Source organism: Tachyglossus aculeatus (genome assembly GCF_015852505.1).
Source record: "Tachyglossus aculeatus isolate mTacAcu1 chromosome 12 unlocalized genomic scaffold, mTacAcu1.pri SUPER_6_unloc_1, whole genome shotgun sequence".
Taxonomy (NCBI): domain Eukaryota; kingdom Metazoa; phylum Chordata; class Mammalia; order Monotremata; family Tachyglossidae; genus Tachyglossus; species Tachyglossus aculeatus.
Window position 1 is genome coordinate 18,539,104 of NW_024044828.1, and position 27,770 is coordinate 18,566,873.

General features: G+C 53.8%; 1 protein-coding gene across 1 annotated transcript; it reads right to left on the reverse strand.

The window, feature by feature from the left end:
- Positions 1-184: 184 nt before the first annotated feature.
- On the reverse strand, positions 185-27,562 carry TGM1 (transglutaminase 1). The gene is made up of 14 exons (XM_038741337.1): positions 27,211-27,562; positions 21,813-22,001; positions 20,854-21,102; positions 19,332-19,450; positions 19,144-19,251; positions 18,747-18,921; positions 17,039-17,177; positions 15,448-15,551; positions 14,571-14,659; positions 12,500-12,653; positions 5,387-5,668; positions 4,472-4,632; positions 4,048-4,184; positions 185-459 (listed from the first exon to the last, which is right to left on the reverse strand). The coding sequence occupies exons 1-14, from the start codon at positions 27,560-27,562 to the stop codon at positions 249-251; spliced, it is 2,469 nt and encodes an 822-aa protein (XP_038597265.1). The 3' UTR covers positions 185-248.
- Positions 27,563-27,770: the final 208 nt, after the last annotated feature.

Consider the following 27,770-nt stretch of genomic DNA (forward strand, 5'->3'; position numbering starts at 1 on the left):
CTCCATAAATTACCATTGAATGAATGAATGATTGAATGAATGAATGAATGAATGAATGACAGAGAGGTCACGTCAATAAAAAACCACTTTTATTTGCTCCAGTGCCACATGGTGGGTGTGAGAGCCAATCTCCCCCCCCGGCCCCCGGCGAGAGTCCCCGGGCTGCCCCCTCCGTGCCCCTGGCGCTTCCCGCCCCCGCTCCCACCGGCCCAGCCCGTGCCCCAGTCCGTGCCCGGTGGCGGGCTGGGCTAGCCCTCGGCTCGGCCCACCACGGCGGGGTTGTCCCCGGCGGAGAAGGAGCCGCCGCCGGCGTCGGGGGCCGGGGCCACGTCCACCTGGATGACCCCGTGCACCTGGGAGAGCTGCCGGCTGTCCAGGCTGACCACCAACTGGCGAGGGCCCGGGCGTACCGGTACGAACGTCTGGCGCAGCGTCACCGTCTCATTGCCCCCGATGTCTCTGCGGGAAGAGGCGGAGGCCGTCAGAGAGGCAGGGACCCCACCCGATCGATCGATCAATCGCATTTATCGAGCGCTTCCTGTGTGCAGAGCACTGGACTAAGCGCTTGGGAAGCCCAAGTTGGCAACATCTAGAGCCGGTCCCTACCCAACGGCGGGCTCACGGTCTGGAAGGGGGAGGCGGAGAACAAAACCAAACAGATTAACAAAATAAAATCAATAGAATAATCAATCCATCAATCGGATTTATTGAGCGCTTACTGTGTGCAGAGCACTGGACTAAGCGCTTGGGAAGCCCAAGTTGGCAACATGTAGAGACGGTCCCTACCCAACAGTGGGCTCACAGTCTAGAAGGGGGAGGCGGAGAACAAAACCAGATTAACAAAATAAAATCAATAAAATAATCAATCGGATTTATTGAGCGCTTCCTGTGTGCAGAGCACTGGACTAAGCGCTTGGGAAGCCCAAGTTGGCAACATCTAGCGCCGGTCCCTACCCAACAGCAGGCTCACAGTCTTGAAGGGAGAGGCGGAGAACAAAACCAAACAGGTTAACAAAATAAAATCAATAGAATAGATATGCACAAGTAAAACAATCAATCGATCGTATTTATTGAGCGCTTACTGTGTGCAGAGCACTGGACTAAGCGCTTGGGAAGTCCAAGTTGGCAACATCTAGAGACGCTCCCTACCCAACAGTGGGCTCACAGTCTAAAAGGGGGAGACGGAGAACAAAACCAAACATACTAACAAAATAAAATGAATAGAATAGATATGTACAGGTAAAATAAATAGAGTAATAAATCTGTACAAACATATATACATATATACAGGGAAGGGAAGGGAAGGAGGTAAGGCAGGGGGGATGGAGAGGGGGAGGAGGGGGAGAGGCCTGATGAGATTCATTTATTTTATCATAAAATATGATATGTCCCACGAGGCATCCGCAGTCTTAATCCCCATTTTACAGATGAGGGAACTGAGGTACGGAGAAGTACAGGTCACCCCAGCAGACAAGTCAGGGCGCCGGGACTGGAACCCGGGCCCTTCCGACTCCCGGGTCCGGGCTCTAACTCCCTAGGCCACGCTCAACTGCCAAATGTTCACGATTTGGGGTCCCCAGTTCAGGCCGAGACCACCTCCCCAACACCTCCGCTTCAGCGCTTAGAATAACAATAATAATAATAATAATAAATGGCATTTGTTAAGCGCTTACTATGTGCAAAGCACCCGGGGATACAAGGTGATCAGGTTGTCCCACGGCGGGGGCTCACAGTCTTCATCCCCATTTTCCAGATGAGGGAACTGAGGCCCAGAGATGAAGCAACTCGCCCAAAGTCACCCAGCTGGCAATTGGCAGAGCCGGGATTTGAACCCAGGATCTCTGACTCCAAAGCCCGGGCTCTTTCCACCGAGCCACGCGAACAGTGCTTGGCACATAGTAAGCGCTTAATAAATGCCATTATTATTATTATTGTTGCTTGGCACATAGTAAGTGCTTAATAAATGCCATTATTATTATTATTATTATTAATTATTATGTTATTAAGGTGGGTCTGCTGGCCCCGTAGAAGTGAAGGGCCAGGACTGAACCGAATCACCTTGTGATGAAGAAGAGGGGGGCGTCTATTAGAGAAGCAGCGTGGCCCAGTGGAAGGAGCCCGGGCTTGGGAATCAGAGGTCATGGGTTCTAATCCCGGCTCTGCCACTTGTCAGCTGTGTGACCTTGGGCAAGTCACTTCACTTCTCTGGGCCTCAGTTCCCTCATCCTCACATTAGGCCTCCCCCAACTCCTGGAAATATTCTCGGCTTCGGAGACACGGTCCTGAAGCAGTTGAGAAGCAGCGTGGCTCAGTGGAAAGAGCCCGGGCTTGGGAGTCAGAGATCATGGGTTCGAATTCTGGCTCCACCACATGTCTGCTGTGTGACCTTGGGCAAGTCACTTCACTTCTCGGAACCTCAGTGACCTCATCTGGAAAATGGGGATGATGACTGTGAGCCCCCCGTGGGACAGCCTGATCACCTTGTAACCTCCCCAGCGCTTAGAACAGTGCTTTGCACATAGTAAGTGCTTAATAAACGCCATTATTATTATTCTCTGTGCCTCAGTTCCCTCATCTGTAAAACGGGGATTAAGACTGTGAGCCCCCCATGGGACAACCTGATTACCTTGTAACCTCCCCAACGCTTAGAACAGTGCTCTGCACATAGTAAGCGCTTAATAAATGCCACCATTATTATTATTATTATCCCGGCTCCGCCAACTGTCAGCTGGGTGACTTTGGGCAAGTCGCTTCACTTCCCTGGGCCTCAGTGACCTCATCTGGAAAATGGGGATGAAGACCGTGAGCCCCCCGAGGGACAACCTGATCACCCTGTAACCTCCCCAGCGCTTAGAACAGTGCTTTGCACATAGTAAGTGCTTAATAAATGCCATCGTTATTATTATTATTATCTCTCTCATTCAACCTGACGCCAAATCCTGTCTGTGCAACCTTTGCTACATGGCTAAAAGGGGAAGCAGCGCGGCTCAGTGGAAAGAGCCCGGGCTTGGGAGTCGGAGGTCATGGGTTCGAGTCCCGGCTCTGCCACTCGTCAGCTGTGTGACGTTGGGCAAGCCCCTTAACTGCTCTGTGCCTCAGTTACCTCATCTGTAAAACGGGGATGAAGACTGTGAGCCCCAAGTGGGACAACCTGATCACCTTGTAGCCCCCCCAGCGCTTAGGACAGTGCTTTGCACATAGTAAGCGCTTAACAAATACCACCATTATTATTATTATTATTATTATTAAAAGCCACCCCCTCCTATCCGCCCAAAGTGCCACCACGTTACTCCAAGCATTTATCCTCTCCCACCTTGATTGCTGCATCACTCTTTTAGACTGTGAGCCCACTGTTGGGTAGGGACCTTCTCTAGATGTTGCCAACTTGGACTTCCCAAGTGCTTAGTACAGTGCTCTGCACATAGTAAGCGCTCAATAAATACGATTGATTGATTGATTGATCACTCTCCTCGCGGATCTCCCCGTCCCTCCCCACTCTTGTCCACGCTTCACTCTCCTGCCGGGATCATTTTTCTACAAAACCGTTCCGTCCGTTGTCTCCCCAGTCCTCGAGAACCTCCGGTGATCGCCCCGTCTGCCTCAAACACTGGCTTTAAAGCCCTTAATCAATCAATCGATCGTATTTATTCTGTTAATCTGTTTGGTTTTGTCGTCCGTCTCCCCCTTCTAGACCGTGAGCCCGCCGTCGGGTAGGGACCGTCTCTCGATGTTGCCGACTTGGACTTCCCGAGCGCTTAGTCCAGTGCTGCGCACACAGGAAGCGCCCAATAGATGCGATTGAAAGACAAAGAAAGAAAAAGAAAGAAATGCCATTGTTATTAAACGGCGGAGCCAGGATTAGAGCCCACGGCCTTCTCGCTCCCAGGCCCGGGTGGGCCCGGAGCCGCTCAAGGGAGGTCAGACTCCGGCCCGGAGTCTTAGGCTGCACCGGGAAGATCCCCCCGCGAGGTGAGGATCCCGAAGGGAAAGCGGGGAGCAGGAGGATGGGAAGTAGTGGGGGGCGGAATCAGGGAGGGGGGGACTCACCCAACGTTGAGGACCTTGGAACGCTGCAGTCCCGAGCCCTCCAGCCGGAAGACCACGCTGGTGAGGGTGACGGGCAGGGGGTTCTTGAAGACGATCTGGACCGCCGTCTCTTGGCCCACCACGGCCGCCCCCAGCAACTGAGGTTGGGACAGAGAGGGAGAGGGACCCCCCCGGGTCAGAGGGCCCCCACGGAGTCCGGCCCACCCGCCCCCAAGACCGTAAAAATAACCGTGGTGTTAAGCGCTCGCCGCGTGCCGGACACCGTACTAAGCGCCGGGGGCCGATCCAAGCATATCGGTCTCACGGTCTCGCTCCCCGTTTGACGGAAGAGGGAACCGAGGCCCGGAGGAGCGAGGCGGCTTGCCCAAGGTCGCCCAAGGGCACGGGGCCGCCTCCCTCGTTTCCGGCCGGGCCCCTTCCTCACCGTGAGGGACAGGTCCGGCGTGCGCAGGCGGAAGGTGTGCTGCTTGGCCAGCACCTGCCCGTTCTCCAGGACGCTGCCGGACACGTTCAGCAGCATCGCCCCTTGGTCCACCAGGTGAGGCTTGTACTCCGAGTAGGCCACGGGAAGGACCACCCGGTCCGCTTTGGTGGGGGGAGAGAGGGCGAGTCACGGTGACCCTCCCTCCCTCTCCCCGCTTCCCCAGGGTGACACCGGGAACAGCAGGAAGGGGTGGACTCACAGGCTCCAGGAGCATCCCTCCCTCTCCCTGCTTCCCCAGGGTGACACCGGGAACGGCGGGAAGGGGCCGTGGGGCGGACTCACAAACTCCAGGAGCATCCCTCCCTCTCTCTGCTTCCCCAGGGTAACCCCAGGAATGGTGGGAAGGGACTGTGGGGTGGACTCACATGCTCCAGGAGCATCCCTCCCTCTCCCTGCTTCCCCAGGGTGACACTGGGAACGGCGGGAAGGGGTGGACTCACAGGCTCCAGGAGCATCCCTCCCTCTCCCTGCTTCCCCACGCTGACCCCAGAAACGGCGGGAAGGGGCCGTGGGGTGGACTCACAGGCTCCAGGAGCATCCCTCCCTCTCCCCACTTCCCCAGGGTGACCCCGGGAATGGCGGGAAGGGACCGTGGGGTGGACTCACAGGCTCCAGGAGCATCCCTCCCTCTCCCCGCTTCCCCAGGGTGACCCCGGGAACGGCGGGAAGGGGCCGTGGGGTGGACTCACAGACTCCAGGAGCATCCCTCCCTCTCCCCGCTTCCCCAGGGTGACCCCGGGAAGGGCGGGAAGGGGCCGTGGGGTGGACTCACAGACTCCAGGAGCATCCCTCCCTCTCCCCGCTTCCCCAGGGTGACCCCGGGAAGGGCGGGAAGGGGCAGCGGGGTGGACTCACAGGCTCCGGGGGCCAGGACCACTTCCTTCTTGCTGTCCTTGAAGACGGGGCCGGTGACGCCCGTGTAGAAAGTGACGGATAGGTAGAGGTGCAGCTTCACGGTGCGCCGGCTGCTGCCCCGGTTGGTCAGCACCACGCTGACGGCCAGGTCCTGCCCCATCACCGCGTCCTCCGCTTCCACCTGCACCCCGACATCCTCCGCCGAGGCCCGCGATTCGTACACGTTGGGCTTGCTGCCGTGCGCCGTGGCCGTCTCCACTGCCTTACGCTCCTGTTCCGAGCCTAGGGGGGCGAGGGGGACGCTCGTCGAATCCCCGGGGGCCCAGCGAACTCTAGGGACCCCCCCCCGGGACCGATTTTTCATTATTATATTTATAATAATAGTAGCATTCATTCATTCCATCGTATTTATTGAGCGCTTACGGTGTGCAGAGCACTGGACCAAGCGCTTGGGAAGTCCAAGTTGGCAACATCTAGAGACGGTCCCTACCCAACAGTGGGCTCACAGTCTAGATTCATTCATTCATTCATTCATTCAATCGTATTTATGGAGCGCTTACGGTGTGCAGAGCACTGGACAAAGCGCTTGGGGAGTCCAAGTTGGCAACATCTAGAGACGGTCCCTACCCAACAGTGGGCTCACAGTCTAGATTCATTCATTCATTCATTCAATCGTATTTATGGAGCGCTTACAGTGTGCAGAGCACTGGACAAAGCGCTTGGGGAGTCCAAGTTGGCAACATCTAGAGACGGTCCCTACCCAACAGTGGGCTCGCAGTCTAGAGTCATTCATTCATTCAATCGTATTTATCAATCAAATCAATCAATCGTATTTATGGAGCGCTTACTAGGTGCAGAGCACTGTACTAAGCGCTTGGGAAGTACAAGTTGGCAACATAGAGAGACGGTCCCTACCCAACAGTGGGCTCACAGTCTCGCTTACTGTGTGCAGAGCGCTGGACAAAGCGCTTGGGGAGTCCAAGTTGGCAACATCTAGAGACGGTCCCTACCCAACAGTGGGCTCACAGTCTAGAAGGGGGAGACAGAGAACGAAGCAAAACATATTAACAAAATAAAATAAATAGAATAAATATGTACCATTAAAATAAATAGAGTAATAAATACGTACAAACATCTATACATATATACAATAAATACAATCGTATTTATTGAATGCTTACTGTGTGCAGATTTATTGAGCGCTTACTGTGTGCAGAGCACTGGACTAAGCGCTTGGGAAGTCCAAGTTGGCAACATAGAGAGACGGTCCCTACCCAACAGTGGGCTCACGGTCTAGATTCATTCATTCATTCAATCGTATTTATTGAGCGCTTACTGTGTGCAGAGCACTGGACTAAGCGCTTGGGGAGTCCAAGTTGGCAACATCTAGAGACGGTCCCTACCCAACAGTGGGCTCACGGTCTAGATTCATTCATTCATTCAATCATATTTATTGAGCGCTTACTGTGTGCAGACCACTGGACTAAGCGCTTGGGAAGTCCAAGTTGGCAACATAGAGAGACGGTCCCTACCCAACAGTGGGCTCACGGTCTAGATTCATTCATTCATTCAATCGTATTTATTGAGCGCTTACTGTGTGCAGAGCACTGGACTAAGCGCTTGGGGAGTCCAAGTTGGCAACATCTAGAGACGGTCCCTACCCAACAGTGGGCTCACGGTCTAGATTCATTCATTCATTCAATCATATTTATTGAGCGCTTACTGTGTGCAGACCACTGGACTAAGCGCTTGGGAAGTCCAAGTTGGCAACATAGAGAGACGGTCCCTACCCAACAGTGGGCTCACGGTCTAGATTCATTCATTCATTCAATCGTATTTATTGAGCGCTTACTGTGTGCAGAGCACTGGACTAAGCGCTTGGGGAGTCCAAGTTGGCAACATCTAGAGACGGTCCCTACCCAACAGTGGGCTCACGGTCTAGATTCATTCATTCATTCAATCATATTTATTGAGCGCTTACTGTGTGCAGACCACTGGACTAAGCGCTTGGGAAGTCCAAGTTGGCAACATAGAGAGACGGTCCCTACCCAACAGTGGGCTCACGGTCTAGATTCATTCAGTCATTCAATCGTATTTATTGAGCGCTTACTGTGTGCAGAGCACTGGACTAAGCGCTTGGGGAGTCCAAGTTGGCAACATCTAGAGACGGTCCCTACCCAACAGTGGGCTCACGGTCTAGATTCATTCATTCATTCAATCGTATTTATTGAGCGCTTACTGTGTGCAGAGCACTGGACTAAGCGCTTGGGGAGTCCAAGTTGGCAACATCTAGAGACGGTCCCTACCCAACAGTGGGCTCACGGTCTAGATTCATTCATTCATTCAATCGTATTTATTGAGCGCTTACTGTGTGCAGAGCACTGGACTAAGCGCTTGGGGAGTCCAAGTTGGCAACATCTAGAGACGGTCCCTACCCAACAGTGGGCTCACGGTCTAGATTCATTCATTCATTCAATCGTATTTATTGAGCGCTTACTGTGTGCAGAGCACTGGACTAAGCGCTTGGGGAGTCCAAGTTGGCAACATCTAGAGACGGTCCCTACCCAACAGTGGGCTCACGGTCTAGATTCATTCATTCATTCAATCATATTTATTGAGCGCTTACTGTGTGCAGACCACTGGACTAAGCGCTTGGGAAGTCCAAGTTGGCAACATACAGAGAGACGGTCCCTATCCAACAGTGGGCTCACAGTCTACATTCATTCATTCATTTAATCGTATTTATTGAGCGCTTACTGTGTGCAGAGCACTGGACTAAGCGCTTGGGAAGTACACGTTGGCAACATATAGAGATGGTCCCCACCCAACAGTGGGCTCACAGTCTAGATAATAATATAATAATAATGATGGCATTTATTAAGCACTTACTATGTGCAGAGCATTGTTCTAAGCGCTGGGGCGGTTACAAGGTGATCAGATGTCCCACGTGGGGCTCACAGTCTTAGTCCCCATTTTCCAGATGAGGTAACTGAGGCCCAGAGAAGTGAAGTGACTTGCCCAAAGTCACACAGCTGACAATTGGTGGAGCCGGGGTTTGAACCCATGACCTCCGACTCCAAAGCCCGGGCTCTTTCCACTAGATGTAGCGCTTACTACGTTCAAAGCACCGTTCTACGCGCTGGGGAGGTTACAAGGTGATCAGGTGATCAACAGAAGCAGTGTGGCTCAGTGGAAAGAGCCCGGGCTTTGGAGTCAGAAGTTATGGGTTCAAATCCCGGCTCCGCCAATTGTCAGCTGGGTGACTTTGGGCAACTCGCTTCACTTCTCTGGGCTTCAGTGACCTCATCTGTAAAATGGGGATGAAGACTGTGAGCCCCCCGTGGGACAACCTGATCACCTAGTAACCTCCCCAGTGCTTAGAACAGTGCTTTGCACATAGTAAGTGCTTAATAAATGCCATCATCATTATTATTATTATTATTATCAGGTTGGGGGGGCTCACCATCTTCATCCCACCTTTCTAGATGAGGGAACTGAGGCCCAGGGAAGTGAAGTGACTTGCCCAAAGTCACCCAGCTAGCTATTGTGGAGGCGGAATTTGAACCCACGACCTCTGACTCCCAAGCCCGGGCTCTTTCTACTGAGCCACGCTGCCTTCCCTCGTGTCTCGCTCTTCACCCTTGACTCCGTTCTCGCGTCGTAGCGGTCCGTTACTCCCCATGGGCCCGTCTCCAGTCCTCCCCCACTTTGGGCGGTCAGTACAGTGCTCTCTGCACACGGGGAGCGCTCAGTAAGTACCAGCAGCCGGGAGAGTACAATATAGCAAAAAACGGACACATTCCCGGCTCACAAAGAGCTTACGGTCTAGAGAAGCAGCGTGGCTCAGTGGAAAGAGCCTGGGCTTGAGAGTCAGAGGTCATGAGTTCAAATCCCGGCTCCACCACTTGTCAGCTGTGTGACTTTGGGCAAGTCACTTCACTTCTCTGGGCCTCAGTGACCTCATCTGTAAAATGGGGATGAAGACCGTGAGCCCCCCGTGGGACCACCTGATCACCTTGTAACCTCCCCAGCGCTTAGAACGGTGCTTTACACGTAGTAAGCGCTTAATAAATGCCATCATCATTATTATTATTATCAGGTTGGGGGGGCTCACCGTCTTCATCCCCCCTTTCCAGATGAGGGAACTGAGGCCCAGAGAAGTGAGTTGCCCAAAGTCACCCAGCTGGCGATTGGCGGTGGCGGGATTTGAACCCACGACCTCTGACTCCCAAGCCCGGGCTCTTTCCACTGAGCCGCGCTGCCTTCCCTCGTGTCTCGCTCTTCACCCTTGACGCCGTTCTCGCGTTGTAGGGGTTCGTTACTCCCCATGGGCCCATCTCCAGTCCTCCCCCACTTTGGGCAGTCAGTACAGTGCTCTCTGCACACAGGGAGCGCTCAGTAAGTACCAGCAGCCGGGAGAGTACAATATAGCAAAAAACGGACACATTCCCGGCTCACAAAGAGCTTACGGTCTAGAGAAGCAGCGTGGCTCAGTGGAAATAGCCTGGACTTGAGAGTCAGAGGTCATGGGTTCAAATCCCGGCTCCACCACTTGTCAGCTGTGTGACTTTGGGCAAGTCACTTCACTTCTCTGTGCCTCAGTTCTCTCATCTGTAAAATGGGGATTAAGACTGTGAATCCCCCGTGGGACAACCTTATCACCTTGTAACCTCCCCAGCGCTTAGAACAGTGCTTTCCACATAGTAAGCGCTTAATAAATGCCATTATTATTATTATTATTATTATTATTATTATTAGAGGGGGGAGACGGACGAGATTTGAAAGCTTGGAAGCCCCTCGGGGGACCTGATCCGTGTCCAACTTCCACGCGTCTACTTTTCTTCCTGGCGTTCAGTACAGTGCCCTGCACTACTATTATCACTACTACTAAGAGAAGCAGCGGGGCTCGGTGGAAAAGAGCCCGGGCTTTGGAGTCAGAGGTCGCGGGTTCAAATCCAGCCTTCGCCAATTGTCAGCTGGGTGACTCTGGGCAAGTCACTTCTCTGGGCCTCAGTTCCCTCATCTGGAAAATGGGGGTGAAGATTGTGAGCCCCCTGAGGGACAACCTGATCACCTTGTAACCCCCCCAGCGCTTAGAACAGTGCTTTGCACATAGTAAGCACTTAATAAATGCCATTATTATTATTATTATTATCAACCAAATCCTAGTGACTGCTGTGGGACGAGGACCCCTGGGAGAAGGAAGAAGCAGTGGGGCTCAGTGGATAGAGCGCGGGCCTGGGTTCTAATCCCGGCTCCGCCAATTGTTTGCTGTGTGACCCTGGGCCCTTTGCTTCACCTCTCTGTGCCTCAGTTTCCTCAGCTGTAAAACGAGGGTTCAAGGCCCTTTGCTTCACCTCTCTGTGCCTCAGTTTCCTCAACTGTAAGTTGAGGATTCAAGGCCCTTCGCTTCACCTCTATGTGCCTCAGTTTCCTCAACTGTAAAATGAGGATTCAAGGCCCTTTTCTTCACCTCTCTGTGCCTCAGTTTCCTCAACTGTAAAACGAGGATTCAAGGCCCTTTGCTTCACCTCTCTGTGCCTCAGTTTCCTCAGCTGTAAAACGAGGGTTCAAGGCCCTTCGCTTCACCTCTCGGTGCCTCAGTTTCCTCAACTGTAAAATGAGGATTCAGGGCCCTTCGCTTCACCTCTCTGTGCCTCAGTTTCCTCAGCTGTAAAACGAGGATTCAGGGCCCTTCGCTTCACCTCTCCGTACCTCAGTTTCAACTGTAAAACGAGGATTCAGGGCCCTTCACTTCACCTCTCTGTGCCTCAGTTCCCTCAACTGTAAAACGAGGATTCAGGGCCCTTCACTTCACCTCTCTGTGCCTCAGTTCCCTCAACTGTAAAACGAGGATTCAAGGCCCTTCGCTTCACCTCTCGGTGCCTCAGTTTCCTCAACTGTAAGTCGAGGATTCAGGGCCCTTCGCTTCACCTCTCTGTGCCTCAGTTTCCTCAGCTGTAAAACGAGGATTCAGGGCCCTTCGCTTCACCTCTCCGTACCTCAGTTTCAACTGTAAAACGAGGATTCAGGGCCCTTCGCTTCACCTCTCTGTGCCTCAGTTCCCTCAACTGTAAAACGAGGATTCAAGGCCCTTCGCTTCACCTCTCTGTGCCTCAGTTCCCTCAACTGTAAAACGAGGATTCAAGGCCCTTCGCTTCACCTCTCTGTGCCTCAGTTCCCTCAACTGTAAAATGAGGATTCAGGGCCCTTCGCTTCACCTCTCTGTGCCTCAGTTCCCTCAACTGTAAAATGAGGATTCAGGGCCCTTCACTTCACCTCTATGTGCCTCAGTTCCCTCAACTGTAAAATGAGGATTCAACGCCCTTCGCTTCAGCTCTCGGTGCCTCAGTTTCCTCAACTGTAAAATGAGGATTCAGGGCCCTTCGCTTCACCTCTATGTGTCTCAGTTCCCTCAACTGTAAAATGAGGATTCAAGGCCCTTCGCTTCACCTCTCTGTGCCTCAGTTCCCTCAACTGTAAAATGAGGATTCAGCACCCTTCGCTTCACCTCTCGGTGCCTCAGTTCCCTCAACTGTAAAACGAGGATTCAGGGCCCTTCGCTTCACCTCTCTGTGCCTCAGTTCCCTCAACTGTAAAACGAGGATTCAGGGCCCTTCGCTTCACCTCTCTGTGCCTCAGTTTCCTCAGCTGTAAGTCGAGGATTCAGGGCCCTTCGCTTCACCTCTCTGTACCTCAGTTTCCTCAGCTGTAAAACGAGGATTCCCGGCCCTTCGCTTCACCTCTCTGTGCCTCAGTTTCCTAAACTGTAAAGCCCTTTGCTTCACCTCTCTGTGCCTCAGTTTCCTCAGCTGTAAGTCGAGGATTCGGGGCCCTTCGCTTCACCTCTCTGCGCCTCACTTTCCTCAGCTGTAAAACAAGGATTCAATCCCCGCCCTCTCTCCTACTCAGACCGTGAGCCCCACGCGGGGCAGGGACCGCGGCCGAGCCGATGCCTTTCTATCTACCCCAGCGCTCCGAACCCCGCAAAGACACACGTCCGGCACCTTAAATATAATAATAATCCACGATGCTGGCGCGGGGAGACCCAAGGATGGAGGAAGAGCTGATTCCCGGGAAGGAGGGGAGGGTGCGGGGAGCGCGGGAGGGCACCTTCGGGATACTTGTAGAGGTTGGTGATGTCTTCGCGCGCGTTGGAGCCGATGGCCTTGGTACTGATGAGGGTGCCGATGGCCTTCTCTTCCACGTAGACGATCTTGAAGCTGCCATCGCTCTGCCGCTGCCAGTACACCTTGTCGCTGTTCACCTGCGGGGTGACGGCCCGGAGGGGTCAGCGGGGACCTGGGGGAGGGCCCCATCGTCGTCATCCCCCCCGAAGACGGAGCCCAACGCCATCATCTCCACAGTCTTTCAGACTGTGAGCCCACTGTTGGGTAGGGACCGTCTCTAGATGTTGCCAATTTGTACTTCCCAAGCGCTTAGTCCAGTGCTCTGCACATAGTAAGCGCTCAATAAATACGATTGATGATGATCTCCGCGGGACCGGGGACGAGGGCGGCCTGGCGGAGAGAGCCCGGGCCTCGGCTCTCGCCACTTCCCGTTCATTCACATCGTACTTACGGAGCGCTTCCTGTGTGCAGAGCACTGGACTAAGCGCTTGGGAAGGACAAGTTGCAGCGGTGTGACTCTGGGCAAGCCACTTCCCTTCTCCCTGCCTCGGTTTCCTCATCTGTCCCCTCCTAGACTGTGAGCCCGCTGTCGGGTAGGGACCGGCTCTATATGTCATCCCCCGGGCCCGGAATGCCCCCAATCCCTCTGCCCACCCGCCAAGCTCGCTCTCTTCCTCCCTTCAAGGCCCTACTGAGAGCTCACCTCCTCCAGGAGGCCTTCCCACACTCAGCCCCTTCCTTCCTCTCCCCCTCGTCCCCCTCTCCATCCCCCCCCATCTTACCTCCTTCCCTTCCCCACAGCACCTGTATATATGTAGATATGTTTGTACATATTTATTACTCTATTTATTTATTTATTTTACCTGTACATATCTATTCTATTTATTTTATTTTGTTACTATGTTTGGTTTTGTTCTCTGTCTCCCCCTTTTAGACTGTGAGCCCACTGTTGGGTAGGGACTGTCTCTAGATGTTGCCAACTTGTACTTCCCAAGCGCTTAGTCCAGTGCTCTGCACACAGTAAGCACTCAATAAATACAGTTGATGATGATGATGATGATGTTGCCAACTTGGACTTCCCAAGCGCTTAGTACAGTGCTCTGCACACAGTAAGCGCTCAGTAAATACGACTGATTGATTGATTGGTAGTAGAGAAGCAGTGTTGCTCAGTGGAAAGAGCCCAGGCTTTGAAGTCTGATTGATTGATAGTAGAGAAGCAGCGTGGCTCAGTGGAAAGAGCCCGGGCTTTGGAGTCAGAGGTCGTGGGTTCAAATCCCGGCTCCGCCGATTGTCAGCTGGGTGACTTTGGGCAAGTCATTTAACCTCTCTGGGCCTCAGTTCCCTCATCTGGAAAATGGGGATGAAGACTGTGAGCCCCATGTGGGACCACCTCATCACCTTGTCTCCCCCCCAGCGCTTAGAACAGTGCTTGGCACATAGTAAGCGCTTAACAAATACCATCATTATTATTATTTTTATTATCCCACTTCAGTCACCGGCCTTCCGGGTGACCTTGCGCGAGTCATTTCACCTCTCCAGTCTGTCAACTGAGGATAAAATTCCCACTCCCTCCCTCTCAGGTAGTGAGCGGCAGCCCGGCCGTGGGGGGAACGGGAATGTTCCCGTACGGCCTGCCCACGGTAAGCGCTGAATCAATGCCATCATCGTTACGATAATGATGATTAGATAGCAATAATAATAATAATAATGGCATTTGTTAAGAGCTTACTATATGCAAAGCACTGTTCTGGGGAGAATCCAAGGCATTTGTTAAGCGCTTACTCTGTGCAAAGCACTGTTCTAAGCGCTGGGGAGGATCCATGGTGATGAGGTTGTCCCACTTGGGGCCCCCAGTCTTCATCCCCATTTTCCAGAGGAGGGAACTGAGGCCCAGAGAAGTGAAGTGACTTGCCCAGAGTCACCCAGCCGACGAGTGGCGGAGCCGGGATTTGAACCCACCACCTCTGACTCCAAAGCCCGGGCTCGTTCCACTGAGCCACGCCGCTTCTCTAGATGCCTCAGATGGACCAGACGCCAAGGGGCCCGGGGTTCACCTCGGCAAAGATGAAGGGCGTGTCGTACTTCATGTAAACCAGGCCGTTCTTGATGGACTCCACGGAACAGGGGCCGCAGCAGAAGATGCCTGAGGGGAGAAGCCGGGATTGGGGTGAGCAGGGAGGAGGAAGGGGACGCGGGAAGGAGGGGAAGGGACAGAGCGGGTGCGCCCACCCTCAGAAGGCCCAGATCACCCAGCCTGGCAGAGCGACCCCCCAGATGCCCTAATTTCGTTCCTAATTTTCTCCGGTCGCCGTAAACGCTCCGCCGCCGTTCCTCGGATGCGGGACCGGGCCGAATCCGTGACGCTCGCTTTCCCAGAGGCCCCGCGGCCTACTCTTTCCGACATGGGACTCGGCCTCTTTTTGCCAGTCACGCACGCAGAGAGCAACAGGCCTCGGGGCTTCCCGGCCAGGCCATCGGCATATTCCCGTCCAGTCGGTTCTAGCCGGCTAATAGCCGCACTCCCATCCAACTGGCTCCTGCCGTCAGGGGTCGAATCCCGAGAGCACGCGCGGCTCCCAGCTTTTCTCCCACCTGTCCCGCACGTGCTCCTAGAGAGGGCGGAGATCTCCGCTCGTCGGCTCGCGGAGCTGCCGCCCTGAACAGAGTGACCGTCCTCCCCAGGTGGGTCGGAAATGGGAGCCCCACGTCGAGGAGGGCTCGGGGCCGGGAGAGGTGCCCGGAGGATGGGGAAGTTAAGGCAAGGTTGGCGGAGACGGCGGGCTGCGGGAAGGCCGGCCTGGCGGGACTCGAGGGGGAGAGACGGGAAGGGGAGAGGAAAGGGAGGGGAGAGACGGGGACGGGGTCGACGGGAGAGGAGTGACGGGGCTCGGGGGGTGGAGGCCGGACGTCGGGGAACGGTCCGAGACGCACCGCTGCTGGTCTCCTGGGGCGTGGCGTCCACCACCTGCCAGCCGTCAAAGCCCGAGGGGAGGTCCGGACGCCTCATCCAGCAGTCGTTCCACACGTGGAAGTTCCTGGAGCGAGGGGGACCGGAGATCTGGCTTCACCGCCGGGCCCGGGGCTGCCCGGACTCCGGGCTCCCCTAGCCAAGTGTTCCCGCCTCCTTCTGGGACCAGCCGGCTTATAATAATGATGATGGCATTTGTTAAGCACTTACTATGTGCAAAGCACTGTTCTAAGCGCCGGGGGGATACGAGGTGATCAGGTTGTCCCACAGGGGGCTCACAGTCTTCATCCCCATTTAATAATAATAATAATAATGGCATTTGTTAAGCGCTTACTATGTGCGAAGCACTGTTCTAAGTGCTGGGGGGATACAAGGTCATCAGGTTGTCCCACGTGGGGCTCACAGTCTACATCCCCATTTAATAATAATAATAATGATGGCATTTGTTAAGGGCTTACTATGTGCGAAGCACTGTTCTAAGCACCGGGGGGATACAAGGTGATCAGGTTGGCCCACGGGGGGCTCACAGTCTTCATCCCCATTTAATAATAATAATAATAATAATGGCATTTGTTAAGCACTTACTATGTGCAAAGCACTGTTCTAAGCGCCAGGGGGATACAAGGTGATCAGGTTGTCCCACGGGGGGCTCACAGTCTTCTTCATCCCCATTTAATAATAATAATAATGGCATTTGTTAAGCACTTACTGTGTGCAAAGCACTGTTCTAAGCACTGGGGGGATACAAGGTGATCAGGTTGTCCCACGGGGGGCTCACAGTCTTAATCCCCATTTAATAATAATAATAATGGCATTTGTTAAGCACTTACTGTGTGCAAAGCACTGTTCTAAGCACTGGGGGGATACAAGATGATCAGGTTGTCCCACGGGGGGCTCACAGTCTTAATCCCCATTTAATAATAATAATAATAATGGCATTTGTTAAGCACTTACTATGTGCAAAGCACTGTTCTAAGCGCTGGGGGGGATACAAGGTGATCAGGTTGTCTCACATGGGGCTCACAGTCTTCATCCCCATTTTACAGATGAGGGAACTGAGGCTCAGAGTAGTGAAGTGACTTGCCCAATGTCACACAGCAGAACAGATGAGGTCACTGAGGCTCAGAGAAGTGAAGTGACTTGCTCAAGGTCACACAGCAGACATGCGGTGGAGCCGGAATTCGAACCCATGACCTCTGACTCCAAAGCCTGGGCTCTTTCCACTGAGCCACGCTGCTTCTCTATGCTTCCCTGGAAGGGTGGGAAACCGAGCCTGGGGGGTCCCCCATCCCAGCGTGATAGCAGTAATAGCATTTGTTAAATCAATCGTATTTATTGAGTGCTTACTGTGTGCAGAGCACTGGACTAAGCGCTTGGGAAGTAGAAGTTGGCAACAAAAGTGCTTACTAGGTGCCAGGCACCGTTCTGAGCGCTGGGGTAGAGACGCGGTCAGCAGGGTGTCCCCTGGGGGGGGCTCCCGGCCTCCATCCCCGTTTTACGGATGAGGGAAACTGAGGCCCAGAGAGGGGAAGTGACTTGCCCCGCTTCACGTACCAGACGGAGTCGCGGTTGAGGTGCTCCAGGGGCTTCATGTTCTCGTCGAAGTAGATGTCCATGGTGAGGGAGGTGTCCGTGTCGTGGGCGGAGTTGTAGTTGGTCACCGTGCGGGTGGCGATGCCCAGGCAGCGCAGCACTGTGGGAGCGGGGGGCGGGAGGGGAAGCCGGAATCACCCTCCTGGTCCTCCCTGCCCCTCAATCAATCACTCAATCAATCAATCAATCGTATTTATTGAGCGCTTACTGTGCGCAGAGCACTGGACTAAGCGCTTGGGAAGTCCAAGTTGGCAACATCTAGAGATGGTCCCTACCCAACAGTGGGTTCACAGTCTAAAAGGATCATCATCATCAATCGTATTTATTGAGCGCTTACTGTGTGCAGAGCACCGGACTAAGCGCTTGGGAAGCCCAAGTTGGCAACATCTAGAGACGGTCCCTACCCAACAGTGGGCTCACAGTCTAAAAGGGGGAGACGGAGAACAAAACCAAACATGCTAACAAAATAAAATAAATAGAATAGATATGTACAAGTAAAATAAATAGAGTAATAAATATGTACAAACATATATACATATAGCCGGAATCACCCTCCTGGTCCTCCCTGCCCCTCAATCAATCAATCAATCGTATTTATTGAGCACTTACTGTGTGCAGAGCACTGGACTAAGCGCTTGGGAAGTCCAAGTTGGCAACATCTAGAGACAGTCCCTACCCAACAGTGGGCTCACAGTCTAAAAGGGGGAGATGGAGAACAAAACCAAACATGCTAACAAAATAAAATAAATAGAATAGATATGTACAAGTAAAATAAATAAATAAATAAATAGAGTAATAAATATGTACAAACATATATACATATAGCCGGAATCACCCTCCTGGTCCTCCCTGCCCCTCAATCAATCAATCGTATTTATTGAGCACTTACTGTGTGCAGAGCACTGTACTAAGCGCTTGGGAAGTCCAAGTTGGCAACATCTAGAGACAGTCCCTACCCAACAGTGGGCTCACAGTCTAAAAGGGGGAGACGGAGAACAAAACCAAACATACTAACAAAATAAAATAAATAGAATAGATATGTACAAGTAAAATACATAAATAAATAAATAAATAAATAGAGTAATAAAAGTAAATAGAGTAATAAATATGTACAAACATATATACATATATATATATATATGTGTGTGTATATATATCTACACACATATATATGTGTGTATACATATATATATATATGCTGAGAAGCAGCGTGGCTCAGTGGAAAGAGCCCGGGCTTGGGAGTCAGAGGTCGCGGGTTCAAATCCCGGCTCCGCCACTTGTCAGCTGGGTGACTCTGGGCAAGTCACTTGACTTCTCTGGGCCTCAGTTCCCTCATCTGGAAAAGGGGGACGAAGACCGTGAGCCCCACGTGGGACACCCTGATTACCTTGTATCTACCCCAGCGCTTAGAGCGGTGCTCGGCACATAGTAAGCGCTTAACAAATACCAACATTATTATCAAGTGCTCTGCACACAGTAAGCGCTCAACAAATACGATTGATGATGATGATAGATATACACATATATCCCTCCCAACCCACGGGCCTCTCTCTCTCCCTCATTAGCGATAATCAACGCCAGCCTGCGGAGCCGCACACCCACACCGCAGCTGCGGCCCGGGAAGATGGGGAGAGGTCAGAGTTCAGAGGTCAGGGCCTCCCGGGCCTACCCGTGGTGGTGACCCCGGCGAAGACCCAGCACTGGCCGTAGGGGACGGAGTAGCCGGTGCGCAGGTAGCTGAGGAGGATCTCCACGCTGCCCACCCAGGCCGAGGGGTTGGTGCCCCGCGAGTAGTCGCCGGACCAGTTCCCGATGAGCACTCCGTTGTCATCCAGGGAGTTCACCTGCCGCGGGCAGCCGGGTTGGGCCGGGACCCTCTGTGGGGCTCCCCCGTAGCCCCCGACCCCTCCGGTGGTGGGCCCACCCGGCTGGGCCCGGGGTAACGGGCCCACCGCGGTCCCCCCGGGGCGGGTGCCGTCGAGCTCGCCCCCCGCCACGCGACGCGGGAACGTGGCCGGCCGGCCGGCCGGGAGCGCGCGGGGAGCCCGGGTCGGCGGCCCGCTCACCATGGCCGAGACCACCCGGGAGACGGTGATGGGGTCGCCGCGCCCGGCGTAGGGCATTCCCCGCCGGTCCAGGACGTAGAGGCAGGCGTCCAGCACGCCGTGGTCGAACTGCGGGGCGGGAGCGGGGGCGGGTGAGGCGGCGGGCCGCCCCGACGGGCCGCCCCGACGGGCCGCGGCCCCCGCCTTACCTGGCCGTAGTTCCACGTGCGTTCCCCGATCTGGGCCTCGGTGCCGTAGTAGATGCGGCCCGCCTCGTTGAGCACGTACTCCTGACGCCAGTCCTCGCGCGACACGAACACGGGGTCGTCTGAGCCCGGGGAGGAGACGCTCAAACAGCCGCCCTCTGGGGGGGTCCCCGAGACCCTCTCCGACTCCCCTCTCCCCAAAGAGGCCGGGCTCCGTCTGAGTCAGGCGGTGGCGAGTTAATGGGTAACAGGTGGCCTCACTCCTTCTTCCAGGGCCTAGAGGTCCAGCCTGCCTTGTTGCCCCGGGGCCTGGAGTTTAGTACAGTGCTCTGCACACAGTAAGCGCTCAATAAATACGACTGAATGAATGAATGAATTGAGTGAGGCTTGGGGCCAGAGGAGAATGTGCCAAGGGCAGGAAGAGAAGGAGAAGGGGGAAAAAAGGACGGGAAAAGAAGGGGTGAAGAGGAGGAAGGAAAAGTGAGGAGGAGAGAGGAGGCGGCATAATAATAATAATAGCAATGGTATTTGTTAAGCGCTTACTACGTGCCAAGCACTGTTCTAAGCGCTGGGGGGATACAAGGTGATCAGGTTGTCCCATGTGGGGCTCACAGTCTTCATCCCCATTTTACAGACGAGGAAACTGAGGCCCAGAGAATTGAAGTGACTTGCTTAAGGTCACACAGCTGGCAAGTGGTGGAGCCGGGAGTAGAATAATAATAATAATGGCATTTATTAAGCCCTTACTATGTGCCAGGCACTGTTCTAAGCACTGGGGAGGATACAAGGTGATCAGGTTGTCCCACGGGGGACTCACAGCTTTAAACCCCATTTTACAGAGGGGGGAACTGAGGCCCAGAGAAGTGAAGTGACTTGCCCAAAGTTACCCAGCTGACAAGTGGCAGAGCCGGGATTAGAACCCACAACCTCTGGCTCCCAGGCCTGGGCTTTTCCCACTAATAATAATAATGATGGTATTTGTTAAGCGCTTACTACGTGCCAAGCACTGTTAATAATAATAATAATAATAATAATAATAATAATAATAATAATAATAATGATGGTATTTGTTAAGCGCTTACTACGTGCCAAGCACTGTTAATAATAATAATAATGGCATTTATTAAGTGCTTACTATGTGCCAAGCACTGTTCTAAGCGCTGGGGCGGTTACAAGGTGATCAGGTTGTCCCACAGGAGGCTCACAGTCTTAATCCCCCTTTTACAGGCGAGGGAACTGAGGCCCAGAGAAGTGAAGCGACTCGCCCAAAGTCACCCAGCTGACAAGCGGCGGAGCCGGGATTCGAACCCACGACCTCTGACCCCAAAGCCCGGGCTCTTTCCACTGAGCCGCGCTGCTTCTCGCTGAAGGGCTACAAGGTGATCGGGTTGTCCCACGGGGGGGCTCACAATCCCCATTTGCCAGACGAGGGAACTGAGGCACCCAGCCGACAGGTGGGCGAGTCGGGAATTGGGAATTGCCCCCCGCCTCCGCCGCGTGACCTTTGCCCTCCGCCAGGACTCACCGGAGCACCAGGGGTTGAAGAGGATGTAGATCTCGTTGCGGGGGTCGAAGGGCAGCTGGAACTCCCCCGCCTCGGACTGCGTGCGCACGGTGAAGCGGAACTTGCCCACCACGGCGGCGGGGGACGTGTTGACCCGCAGGTTGACGTGCTGCCCGCTGGCCTTGGTCACCTGGGCGCTCCATCCCCCGCCGCCCCCTCTGCCCACCGGGATGACCACGTGGGTGCCCTTGCCGACCTCGGGCGCGGTGCCTGGGTGGGAGAGGGGCCCGGGATGGGCATCCCGCTCGGGGACGGTCCGCGCCCCACCCGCCCGCCCCGCCCGCGCGTCCCGGCAGCGCCCTGCCTGCCTCGACGCCCCAAACCTGTTCCCCCGCCAGCCGGCCCGGGGGAGGAGGAGGAAGGGGCGAGCCGCCGGAGCCCCGGCCCCACTCGGGCCCTTGGGACCACCGCTTCGGGCCTAGTCGCCGGCGAAGCCCGGGTGCCCCGGGGAAATTAAAGGTTGGGGCCGGTGGGAGGGTGGGCAGAGGCCGGGGACTAATCAGAGGGTGCGAGGAGTCCCCCCGCCCCGGGCACCCACATAATCACCGGCCTGGGCGGCGCGGGGCCGGGCTGCGCTAGCGTGGAGCCGTCGGCGCGGGGACACCGGGCGGGCCCGAGCGGGGACACACACAACCAGGGACGACGGAGTCAGACGCGTCCCCCGCCAGGGACGACACCCACTCGGGGAGTTGGGCGGGCTCACAAACAGACACTTAACACGCCCGCCCGCCGGCGCAGCCGGAGAGCGGCAGGGGCTGCCACGTGCTCCCGAGGGCGAGGGAAACTGAGTCAGGAGACGCTCGGCCTGCTCGCCCCGACTGTGCGGCTCACCCGCCCGGGGCTGGAGGACCCCGATTCTCCCCGTCTGGGCCCGTCCCTCCCCACCAGGCCCGGGCGGGTGGCGGAGGGGGAGGCCGCACCGATGAGCAGCTCGATGGTGATGCGGTCGGAGGACTGGTAGGACCTGGCGAGGCTGAGGCTGAGGTGGAAGGGCTGCCCGCGGCGCAGGATGAGCTCGTCGTACTCGAACTCGTCCGTGTGGTGCTCCCGGCGGTTCTGGCTTGACCGGCCGCTCAGCAGGTCCACGCCGGTCACCACCAGCATGCCATCTGCAAGGCCCGCACCTCAGCTCGGGGGACCGCCCGGGGCCCCCCCTCTACTTGATGATGATGATAATAGCATTTACTAAGCGTTTACTACGTGCCAAGCCCTGTTCTAAGCTCCGGGGAGGTTACAAGGCGATCAGGTGGTCCCACTGGGGGCTCCCGGTCTTCACCCCCATTCTACAGATGAGGTCACTGCGGCCCAGAGAAGCGCGGCCCAGAAAGTCACCCAGCTGCCAAACACCGTCCTAAGCACTGGCTGGGGGGATGCAAGGTGATCAGGCTGTCCCACGTGGGGCTCCCAGGCTTCATCCCCATTTGACAGATGAGGGAACTGAGGCCCAGAGAAGAATAATAATGATGGTATTTGTTAGGCGCTTACTACTACTACTAATAACGATGATGGCATTTGTTAAGCGCTTACTAAGTGCAAAGCACTGTCCTAAGCACTGGCTGGGGGGATACAAGGTGATCAGGCTGTCCCACGTGGGGCTCCCAGGCTTCATCCCCATTTGACAGATGAGGGAACTGAGGCCCAGAGAAGAATAATAATGATGGTATTTGTTAGGCGCTTACTACTACTACTAATAACGATGATGGCATTTGTTAAGTGCTTACTAAGTGCAAAGCACTGTCCTAAGCACTGGCTGGGGGGATACAAGGTGATCAGGTTGTCCCACGTGGGGCTCCCAGGCTTCATCCCCATTTGACAGATGAAGGAACTGAGGCCCAGAGAAGAATAATAATGATGGTATTTGTTAGGCGCTTACTACTACTACTAATAATGATGATGGCGTTTGTTAAGCGCTTACTAAGTGCAAAGCACTGTTCTAAGCACTGGGGGGGATACAAGGTGATCAGGTTGTCCCACGGGGGGGGGGGGGCTCACAGGCTTCATCCCCATTTCCCAGATGAGGGAACTGAGGCTCAGAGAAGTGAAGTGGAGCCGCGATTTGAACCCAGGACCTCTGACTCCAAAGCCCGGGCTCTTTCCACTGAGCCACGCGGCTTCTCATGCCACTCGCTCTGTTTCGTCGCCCGTCTCCCCCTTCTAGAGGGTGGGGGCCGTCTCTATCCGTTGCCAGCTTGTAATCACAACGGTATTTGTTAAGCGCTTACTATGTGCCGAGCACTGTTCTAAGCGCTGGGGTGATAATAATCATCATAATAATAACGTTGGCATTTGTTAACACTGTTCAAAGTGCTGGAGTAATAATAATAATGTTGGCATTTGTTAACACTGTTCAAAGTGCTGGAGTAATAATAATAATGTTGGCATTTGTTAAGCGCTTACTATGTGCAAAGCATTGTTCTAAGCACTGGAGTAATAATAATCGTATTAATAATGTTGGCATTTGTTAAGCGCTTACTATGTGCAAAGCACTGTTCTAAGCGCTGGAGTAATAATAATCATAATAATAATGTTGGCATTTAACACTGTTCTAAGCGCTGGAATAATAATAATCATATTAATAATGTTGGCATTTGTTAAGCGCTTACTATGTGCAAAGCACTGTTCTAAGCGCTGGAGTGATAATAATCATGATAATAATAACGGTGGCATTCGTTAACACTGTTCAAAGCACTGGAGTAATAATAATAATGTTGGCATTTGTTAAGCGCTTACTATGTGCAAAGCACTGTTCTAAGCGCTGGAGTAATAATAATCATAATAATAATGTTGGCATTTAACACTGTTCTAAGCGCTGGAGTAATAATAATCATATTAATAATGTTGGCATTTGTTAAGCGCTTACTATGTGCAAAGCACTGTTCTAAGCGCTGGAGTGATAATAATCATGATAATAATAACGGTGGCATTCGTTAACACTGTTCAAAGCACTGGAGTAATAATAATAATGTTGGCATTTGTTAAGCGCTTACTATGTGCAAAGCACTGTTCTAAGAGCTGGAGTAATAATAATCATAATAATAATGTTGGCATTTACACTGTTCTAAGCGCTGGAGTAATAATAATCACATTAATGTTGGCATTTGTTAAGCGCTTACTATGTGCAAAGCACTGTTCTAAGCGCTGGAGTAATAATAATCATAATAATAATGTTGGCATTTAACACTGTTCTAAGCGCTGGAGTAATAATGATCATATTAATGATGTTGGCATTTGTTAAGCACTTACTATGTGCAAAGCACTGTTCTAAGCGCTGGAGTAATAATAATCATAATAATAATGTTGGCATTTAACACTGTTCTAAGCGCTGGAGTAATAATAATCATATTAATAATGTTGGCATTTGTTAAGCGCTTACTATGTGCAAAGTACTGTTCTAAGCGCTGGAGTAATAATAATAATAATAATAATGTTGGCATTTGTTTACACTGTTCAAAGTGCTGGAGTAATAATAATAATACTAATAATAATAATGGCATTTGTTAAGCGCTTACTATGTGCAAAGCACTGTTCCTAGCCCTGGGGAAATTACCAGGTGATCAGGTTGTCCCACAGGAGGCTCACAGTCTTCATCCCCATTTTACAGATGAGGGAACTGAGGCCCAGAGAAGTGAAATGACTCACCCAAAATCACCCAGCTGACCGTTGTTAGAACAGTGCCCCGTACAGCGCTTTGCACATAGTAAGCGCTTAACAAATGCCATCATTATTATTAATTGGCAGAGCCGGGATTCAAACCCATGACCTCTGACTCCAAAGCCCGGGCTCTTTCCACTGAGCCACGCTGCTTCTAACGTTCATAGATACAAGTAGATACAAGGTGATCAGGTTGTCCCACGTGGGGCTCGCAGGCTTCATCCCCATTTGACAGATGAGGGAACTGAGGCCCAGAGAAGAATAATAATGATGGTATTTGTTGGGCGCTTACTACTACTACTACTACTACTACTAATGATGGCATTTGTTAAGCGCTTACTAAGTGCCAAGCACTGTTCTAAGCGCTGTGGGGGATACAAGGTGATCAGGTCGATCCATGGGGGGGCTCACAGGCTTAATCCCCATTTCCCAGATGAGGGAACTGAGGCTCAGAGAATAATAATAATGATGGTATTTGTTAGGCGCTTACTACTACTACTAATGAGGGCATTTGTTAAGCGCTAAGTGCAAAGCACTGTTCTAAGCACTGGGGGGGATACAAGGTGATCAGGTCGTCCCACGGGGGGGCTCACAGGCTTCATCCCCATTTCCCAGATGAGGGAACTGAGGCTCAGAGAAGTGAAGTGACTTGCCCAAGATCACACAGCAGACACATGGTGGAGTCAGGATTCGAACCCATGACCTCTGACTCCCAAGCCCGGGCTCTTTCTGGCGACCAGCCCAAAGTCACCCGAGCGACGAGGTCGGGGTTAGGATCCATGACCTCTGACCCCCGGGCCCAGGCTCTTTCAGCGAGCGCTCAATCGATAGGGTTCATTCATTCATTCCAGCGTATTGATAGGGCGCCTACTGTGCAGCGTGGCTCAGTGGAAAAGAGCCCGGGCTTTGGAGTCAGAGGTCCTGGGTTCAAATCCCGGCTGTGCCAATTGTCAGCTGTGTGACTTTGGGCAAGTCGCTTAACTTTTCTGGGCCTCAATTACCTCATCTGTAAAATGGGGATGGAGACCGTGAGCCCCCCGGGGGCCAACCTGATTACCTTGTAATCTCCCCAGCGCTTAGAACAGTGCTTTGCACATAGTAAGCGCTTAATAAATGCCATCATTATTATTATTATTATTACTAAGCGCTTGGGAAGTAAAAGTTGTCAACATATAGAGACGGTCCCTACCCAACCAGGGAAAGAACAGGGAGATATTACTGTGTCCCCTTCAATGCCGAACATCATTCCTACGACCACGTCATTTACAGTTAATTCATTCAATCGTACTTATTGAGCGCTTACTGTGCGCAGAGCACTGGACTAAGCGCTTGGGGAAGTCCAAGTTGGCAACATCTAGAGACGGTCCCTACCCAACAGCGGGCTCACTGTAAACCGTGACGGCCCTCGATAAGGAGGTCCGTGGGCGCCGCGTCTTAACCCACCACCCTGGGTATCCGTCCAGTGAAAACACAGCAGTCATCATCAATCGTATTTATTGAGCGCTTACTGTGTGCAGAGCACTGGACTAAGCGCTTGGGAAGGACATTTATTTATTTGTACATATCTATTCTATTTTATTTTGTTAGTATGTTTGGTTTTGTTCTCTGTCTCCCCCTTTTAGACTGTGAGCCCACTGTTGGGTAGGGACTGTCTCTATATGTTGCCAACTTGTACTTCCCAAGCGCTTAGTACAGTGCTCTGCACATAGTAAGCGCTCAATAAATACGATTGATGATGATGACAAGTTGGCAACATCTAGAGACGGTCCCTACCCAATAGTGGGCTCACAGGCCTTTTCAGGTGGGAGGCTCAATTATTGAGCCTTTTGGACTGTGAGCCCACAGTCTTTAGACAGTCTTTTAGACTGTGAACCCACTGTTGGGTAGGGACTGTCCCTAGATGTTGCCAACTTGGACTTCCCAAGCGCTTAGTCCAGTGCTCTGCACACAGTAAGCGCTCAATAAATACGATTGATGATGATGACTGAGCGCCTCCCTTGAAATCTCCCCCACCCACCCCGGCCTCCGCGCCGCGGAGCCCGTGGCGAAACCCGAGGCAGCGGGAGCGAGCGGGCGCGACGCGTCTCCTTCACTTTCCGAAGGCCGTCGCGCAACTGAACAATTTTGAAATTGAATTTTTAGACTGCGAGCCCACTGTTGGGTAGGGACCGTCTCTATATGCTGCCAATTTGTGCTTCCCAAGCGCTTAGTACAGTGCTCTGCACATAGTAAGCGCTCAATAAATACGAGTGATGATGATGATGATGATGATGAACCTCCCCAACCGGACGGTAAGGCCCGAGGGCCGGACTCTCTCCCCCTCTCTGCTCACTGTTAATGCCGCTTCTGCGGCCTGGCTGTCAACCCCTCCTTTCCACTCGGACCGGGCCCGGGGGTCAGAGGTCGCGGATCCTAATCCCGGCCTTGCTTTTTGGGTGACTTTGGGCCGGCGTGGCCCGGCGGAAAGACACTCGACACCCGTCCACGTGTTTGGTTTTGTCGTCCGCCTCCCCCCTCCTAGGCCGTGAGCCCGCCGCCGGGTAGGGACCGTCTCTAGACGTCGCCCACTTGGACGTCCCAAGCGCACGCGGTAAGCGCTCAATAAATGCGGCCGAATGAGGAGCCACGGGCTCACGGGGCGAAGGAAGGAGCGAACGGAGGGCTCACCTCGGATGGTGCCGTCGCCCGCGCCGTTGACGGGGTCTCCTCGGGAGCCGGGCCGGCGAGGGGAGCCGGAGCCGCGCCCGCGGGAGGAGCCGGGCCTGCGGGACCCTCCGCGGGACCCTCCGCGGGCCCCTCCCAGGGCCCCCCCGGCGGTCCCGGGCTCCGGCCCCCAGTCGGCCTCGTCCCCCCGGTCCCTGCGGGAGCAGCAGCCGCAGCAGCGGGCCCAGAAGGAGCGTCCGGACCGCCCGTCCAGGCTCGGGGCGGGCTCCGGGCTCGGCTCCGGGGAAGGGACACCGTCCCCGCGCCAAGGGCCCCGGGCCCAGCGGCCCACGTCCGAACGGTAGTCGTCGCTCATCCCGTCTGCGCCGCGGAGGAGGAGGAGGAAGAACAGGAGGAACCTGTCAGACATCATCACAGCAATAACAAGGGTGAGATTTCCTAAGCGCTTACTACGTCCCAAGCACTGTTCTAAGCGCTGGGGAGGATACAAGGTGATCAGGTGGGCCCGCACTAGGGCTCCCGGTCTTCACCCTCATTTGACAGGTGAGGTCGCTGAGGCTCGG

Bases quoted from the DNA above. Each gene is read 5' to 3' on its own strand.
- TGM1 (XM_038741337.1), bottom strand. From the start codon at position 27,562: ATGAGCGACGACTACCGTTCGGACGTGGGCCGCTGGGCCCGGGGCCCT. The intron at 19,451-20,853 runs GTGAGTCCTGGC...CCCCGGGCTCAG, and splicing joins CTTCAACCCCTGGTGCTCCG to ACGACCCCGTGTTCGTGTCG. The intron at 460-4,047 runs GTGAGTCCCCCC...CTCTTCCCGCAG, and splicing joins TCCAAGGTCCTCAACGTTGG to AGACATCGGGGGCAATGAGA.